Source organism: Meriones unguiculatus, chromosome 6, assembly GCF_030254825.1.
Source record: "Meriones unguiculatus strain TT.TT164.6M chromosome 6, Bangor_MerUng_6.1, whole genome shotgun sequence".
In the NCBI taxonomy this organism is placed as follows: Eukaryota; Metazoa; Chordata; class Mammalia; order Rodentia; family Muridae; genus Meriones; species Meriones unguiculatus.
In genome coordinates, this window is record NC_083354.1 from 16,338,662 (window position 1) to 16,346,627 (window position 7,966).

At 41.1% G+C, this 7,966-nt stretch overlaps 1 protein-coding gene and 1 pseudogene across 13 annotated transcripts in view; both read left to right on the plus strand.

Moving 5' to 3' along the window:
* The window catches only part of Tex9 (testis expressed 9), a 69,617-nt gene extending 62,155 nt beyond the window's left edge, over positions 1–7,462 (plus strand). For all 13 annotated transcript variants that reach the window (XM_060384782.1, XM_060384788.1, XM_060384785.1 and 10 more), the window contains 2 exons: positions 6,539–6,673; positions 7,227–7,462. In XM_060384782.1, coding sequence (XP_060240765.1) covers positions 6,539–6,673; positions 7,227–7,304 — 213 coding nt within the window. In that variant the 3' untranslated portion in view covers positions 7,305–7,462. The remainder of the gene's footprint in view (positions 1–6,538; positions 6,674–7,226) is intronic.
* LOC110566919 (thioredoxin-dependent peroxide reductase, mitochondrial-like) lies at positions 216–1,347 on the plus strand (annotated as a pseudogene).
* Positions 7,463–7,966: the final 504 nt, after the last annotated feature.

A 7,966-nucleotide genomic window follows, 5' to 3' on the forward strand; every position in this document is an offset into this window, starting at 1 on the left:
TGGACATTAAGTCTGTGTGCATATATGGCTTGCAAATGTTTTCTCATATTTAGCAGACTGCCTTTTCCACAGTTACTGTATCTTATGTGCCTTTGTTTGATACAGTCCAATTTACTTTTCCTTTGCTGTCTGTACTTTGGTGTCATCCAAGAAATCTTTGCTAAATCCAGTGTCATTAAGAGTTTTATACCGGGGTCCCCACCCCCAGAGGGAAGCCCAGCATGGCCTGGCGGCTCACAGGCATCTCCGCCTACCATGCCCCCTGCGTGCACTGAAGATGGTGGCCATTGCAGGAAGGCTGCTCTGGTCTTTGGTGTTCAGCAGCTAGTTCCCAGGATACTTCTGCCTCAGCAGTTCTTAGGCCTATTGCCTCTAGAAGAACCTGCTTGACATACTGTGGTCTACCTCTGCCCAAGCAAAGTTTGCCGTTAGCACCAGTTTCTCATTGCGTAGCCCTGCTGTCCCAGCATGCACCCTATTTTAAGGGCACTGCTGTTTTCAGTGGGGAGTTCAGAGAGCTGAGTCTCCACCACTCAATATTTCCCCAAGTATTTAAGGGGAAATACTTGGCGCTTTTCTTCTACCCTTCAGATTTCACATTTGTGTGTCCTACAGAAATTGTTGCTTTCAGTGACAAAGCCAATGAATTTCATGATGTAAACCGTGAAGTAGTTGATTTCAGTGGATTCCCACTTTAGCCATCTTGCTTGGATCAATACACCAAGGAAGAGTGGTGAACGGCACGCTGTTGTCGGCTTTAACTAAGCAAATAGCCTGAGACTGTGGAGTGGGGCTGGCATTGCACTCAGAGGCCTCTGATTATTGACTGTAATGGTGTCAGCAAGCACCTGAGTGTCAGCGACCTCCCAGTGGGCCATGCCATAGAAGAAACCCTCTGTTTGGTGAAGGCGTTCCAGTTTGTGGAGACTTATAGAGAAGCCTGCCCAGCCAGCTGGACACCAGAGTCCCTACAATGAAGCCAAGCCCAACAGCTTCCAAAGAGTATTTTGAGAAGATCCATCAGTAGGTCATTCCATGCCTGCTGTTCACCCAATGCTTCTCATGCCAAAAAAGAGCCCCAGCTAGAATCTGCTCAGTACCTTAAAGATTATTTATAGAATGGCAGAAGCTCACCATGCTTGTGTTTATAAGGACTGTTCCACAATTCTTGTTTTTTAAGACAGGCCCAGGCTCTGCAAAGGTGGCTAGCTGCTTCGGTATGTGTCCTTACCAGACTTTTGTATGTGCCTCACTCCTATGAGTAGAATCCCATATTTTTCTTTTTTGATTGGCTATTTATCTTAATACAATGGTCTTGATGGCTAGCCAGTTCTGCGTGAGGGTTTGGTCCCCCATTTCTTGGATCAGGTCTTCAGAGGGTAAGCATTCTTTCCCTTAGCCGGCACTGAACCTCAGTCTACAGCGAAGCTCACGGAGCATCAGCATGTAATGAAAGCCTCTGATCAAGGTCCTGAAATTTCCTCTTGAATTTCTGTGTGTTAAGCTGGATTTCCCCGTTATTTTCTTATTGTATTCATTAACTCATAGTGTCCTTTTGTGTTCTAAGGTATTGATGAGATATAATCATGAAGGACTATGTCTAATCCAGTGGTTAGTTGCATTTTAAAACACCATAATCATTTTCTTTCTTCAAGTGCTGGATGTATAGTATAAAAATAAACATTAAAATATTTGCATTTTTGACATCAAAAAAGTTTTATAGCTTCAGCCTTTTTGCTTAAGTCTTTATTCCAATACACACGCCACACACCTGGAAAACTTGCTTTTTTGGCAGAGGACCCAGGTTCAGTTTCCATCACTCACATGGCAGCTTACAGCCAGCTGTAACTCCAGTTCTGTGTCAGACACCTTATTCTGACCTGTTGGTACCAGAACATATGAGGTGCACAGAGGCCAAAACATTCATACACATAAATAAAACAAGAAAGAAAGAAAAGAAGGAGGGAAGGAAGGAAGGAAAGAAGGAAGGAAGGAAGGAAGGAAGGAAGGAAGGAAGGAAGGAAGGAAGGAAGGAAGAAAAATAATTACAGGTAAAAGGCATGGATCTCAAAGAAACCCTCACATACGCAATCAAATGATATTTTTTCCACATAGGTGTCAAGCAATTGGAATAATCTTTTGAAAAATGGTGCTAGAAAACCACACAACCTACTCGTGTGTGTGTTTGATATACACAGTTCTAATTACTCTAGATATATTTAGTATCAGAAAGCATTATTTATTATGTATTCATTTTGATGCTGTTGTAAGTGGATTTTTTTTCTGAGATTCCCACTGTTAGTGTGTAGAAGGAACCCTTTTGTCTGTTGCTTTTGTGGCCTACAGCTTTGCTGAATGCATTTCTTGGTTATCATGATTATCTTATAAATCCTTAAAGATTCCCATAGCTGCAGTCCTGTCATCTCTGAGTAATCTCCTTCCTCTCCAGGGTGGATAGCATTTGTTCTATCCCAATTGCTTGGGCTACGACTTCAGTGCCATACATAACAGAAGAGACAAAAGCTACTGCCTTTATCTTGACCCTGACCAACAGTGACAGCCTTAAGTCCTTTCCACTGAGTGTGTGGGCCGTGGGCTTTTCATGTATAGGCTTTATTATCTGCAGGTAATTTCCTTCTATTTAATACTTCACCTTTCTCATGAAAAAATATTGACTGTGGTCAAATACTTTTCTAGGATCATCAGAGATAACCATGTGGTGTTTCTCTTTTATCCTGTGAATGTGGAATACTAGCATATTAACATTGACTTGTGTTGAACCGTGCTTTGCTCTGGCAGTAGATTTCACGTGGTCATCATCCACCGTCCTCTTACTGTACTATCGTTTGTTTTGTATCAGGTTTCATCAGTGATATGGATCTGAGGTTTTCTTGTGCTGTCATCATTGGAGTTTGGTTTTTAAGTTTCCCTGAGAAGAGCTTTAGATGGTGTAGTGATTTGGATATGGCTTGACTTTGTTCTCCAGCGGCTTGTGTATTATTACTAGAAGCTTGGGCCGAAGGTTGGTGGTGTTGGGAGGTGGTACGGAACATTTAGGAGGTGGGACCTAGAAGGTCCTTAGGTCAGAAGGGACTGAGACCATAGTGTCTATCTGGTTCTCTCTTGAACACTTTCCTGGCTCTGTCGTGCTGTATGCCATGAGGCCCTTCACAGAACCTAGCTGTTGCTGGCTCCATGCCATCATCTCTGTAGACTGTGAGTTAAAGAAACCACTTTTGGGGGCTACAGAGTTGCAGCGGCAGTTTGAAGCACGTGTCGTTTTTACACAGGACCTAGGTTTGATTTCCAGCACTCAGATGATGGCTCACAACTCCAGTTCCAGGAGATAGATACAACACCCTCTTCTTGCCTCCACATGCACCAGGAACACACGTGGTACACATCCAGACATGTAGGCAAAATACTCAAAAAATAAAAGTAAAAACACTGTGAGATTATGATTGCATTATCTCTGCCTCCCCTTTCCTTTCTCCAGGCCTTCCCCATACTCCTTCCCACTCTCTTTAAAAATTGTGGCCTTTTTTCATTAATTGTTACATACTTCATGTGTACGTTTATATATATATATATTCCTAAACCTGCGCAGTTTGTATAATGTTATTTGTAGGTATGTTTTGAGAACCAGACTAGCCATTTGGTATTAATAACCAATTGGTATAAAAATATTTTTAACTATAAAAAATTTCTCTCTACAAAGTTACTCAGCCTCAAAAAGCTTGTTGTTCTAACAAAATACTAATGCAGAAGTATTGTCTTTTAGTTGGATATTTGTGAGTGAATATTATCAAGTATTTAAGGATGTGGCAGAACTCACCAGTGAAGCCCTCTGGTTCTCCACTTTTCTTTGTTGGGAGTTTTGTTTAGTGATCCAAACTCCTATATCTCTGAATTTTTTATTGTTTTAGTGAATTGAGATTATATGAATTAATTTCATCAATGTCACACAATGTTATAATCATGCAATCCTTTTTATTTCTCTGCAATTAGCTGCAATGACCCCTCTGTGATTTCTGGTTTTACACACTTTAGTCTTTTTTTTTCTTTCTCTTTTTTTTTTTTTTTTTTTTTTGCCAGTGTACCTAAATGTTTGTTGGTAATCACAGAGCAAACTTTAATTTCTGTCTCTTGATCTATCAGTTCACTTACATATGCTCTCAAGTGTATCGTTTCCTCTTTTGCCAGCTGCAGGTTGTTTCTGGCCCTACTGGGAAGAGTTGGGTTCATCTGAGATCATCATTCTGTGGATCACAGCTGTGACCATCCTATGAATGTCACATTCTATCCTGTATGTGCTGGTGCATGAAGAGATTTTCTAGTGTTTTTTTGAAAATTGAGTAGTTTAAGTTTATTTTGGTTCTTGAATGTCCCCAAAAGCTTATGTTGATGGCTTGCTTGATCCATGTTTCTGCATCACTGGGTGGTGACTTATAGATGAGCCCTTGTGGTAGGGGACACTATGTCATGACGGGTGTGCCCTTGAAAGAAATATTGGGAACTGAGCCCTTGCCTCTCTCCCTCGCCCCTCCCTCCCTCCCTCCCTCCCTCCCTCCCTCCAACTCTCTCCGCTCTGTTTCTTAGCTTCCTTAAAGTCCAGCACCCTCCTCTGCTGTGTGCTTTTGCCTTGACATTCTGTGCTCCACAGGGTTAATGCATCTTGGGTCCAGTGAAAGTGGTCTGAAACTGCTGAAGCTGAGCAAAGCAAGCCTCCCTCAGGTCGTCTCAGGCATTCTGTTACAGGGCCAGAAAGCGGATTCTGTATGTGCTTCATTCACACGTATTTCATTTCTAGCTTCAGTCCACAGTTTCAGAGGACACGGCGCGATTTCAGTCTTCCTAAGCTTGTTAACGTTGGTGATGTGCCATTTGTTCCAGAAAACAAGCTGGTTGCATTTGAGAAAACTGTATATTCCCTTATTGTTGGGAGGAGTATCTCAGTCCCAGTTCATCGCAGTCCCGCTTCCTTATTCCTCTGTCTGCTGACTGCACAACTGAAAGCAAGACACTGAAGTTTCTGCTTTTATTATAGAGTTCTCGCCCTTTGAATCTGTTCGTGTTTTCTTCTTAGGTTTAGATATGCTGATGTGACATGTAACTGTCACAGCTTGGAGAATGGACCCTTTTGTCATTATGTAATATTCATCATAATTGTGACTGAGGAATGGCTATACAGTCGTCAGACAAAAACAGGCTCGTTTCCTTTGGCTACTATTTCTATGGGTTATCTTCTTCCATCCACTGTACGTCTTTAGAGCTAAACTCACTCATCCATGGGCAGAATATAGTTGGATCCTATTCAGTTTTATCTCATCTTTTTCCAGCTTGTGCATTTTTAGTTGTTTTGCCCCTATAGTTAATTGCTGATAAGGACAGGCTTCTTACTGACATTTTGCTGTTTTCTGTGTTGTTTTTGCTTCACATCCTTTGTTTAACTAGTTTTTTGTTCCCCTCTCATGTTTGGCAGCTGTTTTGTCAGTGGTATGTTTTATGGTCTAGCTGTAAAGTTGAAGGAGTCTATTTTGAGTAATAAATTACCCTCACCATTTGCAAACTAACTATGCTCTTACAGTTCTGCTTTCCCTGTTACGTCACTCTTCACTCAGATGTAAACTCATTCATCTGTGGTACTGTGGATTGTACCCATGGCGTTGGTACCTGTCTGAGTGTGACTTTTGCTTGATGGGTTACTGTCTTGCTTACCTTCTTGTTTTCTAGACTTCACATGTGGCTCTGTTTGTTCTTGCTGCCTCAGTCCTCGAGTGTGGGCCTGGAGCTTCCTCACTGGCCACCTTGACAACATCACTCTTAGACTTTTTCTTTAGGAAGAAGAATCTCTTTAAAGCTATTTATATTCACCACACTAGTGTCCTTTTTTTTTTTTTTTTCCTGTTTAAGAAGTGCATGTAGAATCCTAGCTCCTTCTAGTGTCTTATTCCTTTTGTAAAAGCTTTTCTTCGGTGCTGCAAGTATGGGGTCTTTCAGGACTAGTAGCTTCTACTGACCCATTTACTGAGATTTGGTGCCCATGTCACTGCTGTGGATGAATTCTCTGCTCAGCCCTTTAGACCGCATCTTTCACAGGCTTCTGGACTCTCACCCTGGCTGGGATACTCCTGTCTGCCAGTGGTTTAAGGAAAATGTGTGTGCAAATTTGGAGGCTCTTTCTTGGGTTTTCCACCTGGAAGTGTGCAGTATTTCATCATTTCATCAGTACCATTCTCTATCTTCAGCCCAGAAGGACTCCGCTGTAAACCCATACATTGAAGAGTTGTCTGTCAGGAAAGATGGTTTAATATGTAGCTCTTACCTCAAAGGATATACCATGTGCAGATTCTGCTACTGAAAATTCATATGTATTTTTAAGTTCTGTCCAGTTTAGATTTCTTAGAATTTAAAGTTATTTTTAAATATAAATGTTGAAAATTGTTTTAATGAAGGAGCTGGCTGCAATTAAATTATTTAGTAATATAAACAAGAATATTATATTTTAACTAAATTGTTTTTTTTTTCACTTTTGTAGGATATTGCAAATGAAGACCATCAAAAAATTGAAGTGTTAAAATCAGAAAATAAGAAACTAGAAAGGCAAAAAGGAGAATTAATGATTGGGTTCAAGAAGCAATTGAAATTAATTGACATTTTAAAAAGGCAGAAGGTGAGTCTAATAACAGAAGCTATATCAGATATGCTACAAACAGACCTTCCTACTAAAAAGTTTGTAGTTTTACTTTGTGTATAATCTTACACATAAGATTGTATGTAAAGATAACTGTATTCATGTGAAGTCACATCTGTGTGACACCAGTGAACCAGGTTCACTGGTTTAAAACACACACACACAGTCTCTCTTAGCTACAGAAAGTACCACACGAGAATGACTCATTTTGGTGATTCCTTCCCTCTTCAAACTTTGAACAGCAATTCCAAAGCACAGTGTACCTTTCTTGAAACATGACAGAAGACAGTCCACAGCCCTCTCACTTCCTTGTTACAAAGGTCAGGTAGAGTCATATTGAATTATTATTCTGTCATGTATTGTTATTCGTTCCACAGTAGCTCGGTCTTGAGTGTAACACCCATCTAAAATGTACACTTGCACAACTAGACTATGTCTTTCAACAGTGGTAGCACGTTAACAGACACTTATAAAATCCCAATGGTTGCGCTTCTTCCTCTAAATTAGACAATATTGATTTTTTTTAAACCAGATGCATATTGAAGCTGCCAAGATGCTGTCTTTCAGTGAGGAGGAGTTTATGAAGGCTCTTGAGTGGGGCAGTTCATGAGTGAGTGATTTCAGTTTGATGCTTGTTTATGTTAGTTTGACAGCAAATTGTAGTGTTTCTTTATTGTTCATAAGTAATGAGAATATTTGTGAAATAAAAGGTTCAGACAATGACCTGTTGAAATAAACAGTGTGTGGAAAAGGATGTTGTAAAATAAAGCAGCAAGACTTTGACTTTTAATTCCTTTTGACAACCTACTAGAGCTGGGAGAGGACAGAGCCAGATGTCAAGACAAGAGTGCAGAGATCTCCACCTACAGCTACCAAGTCTGTCCAAGGCTGCTGCATCCAAACAGCAGTGGTGCAGGCTGGAACTGGCATCTGTCTTGCAGGGGTCGTGTGCTCTCTTTTTCAGTAATTATGCACGAACTGAGATACTTGGAAAGAAGGGCAGGGCAACACCCAGGTAAGTGATAGCACCTAGTTACAGCAAAAGAAAAGCTTTATTGAGGAGCGTGAGGGCAGTTTTACACTTCCTCTAGCATAGCAGAGAGACAGGGGAGAGAAACTGCCTTGGTCTCCAGCACTGGGCCCATGACAGTAAAACCCAGCAGACTCTTGGCTCAGCTCTAGACCAGTAAATATGCCTGTCCTAGTGCTGCCTGCCCTGGTGCTGCCTGTCCTGGTGCTAAATAGGAACCAATGGTTCCTGCAAGGTCATTC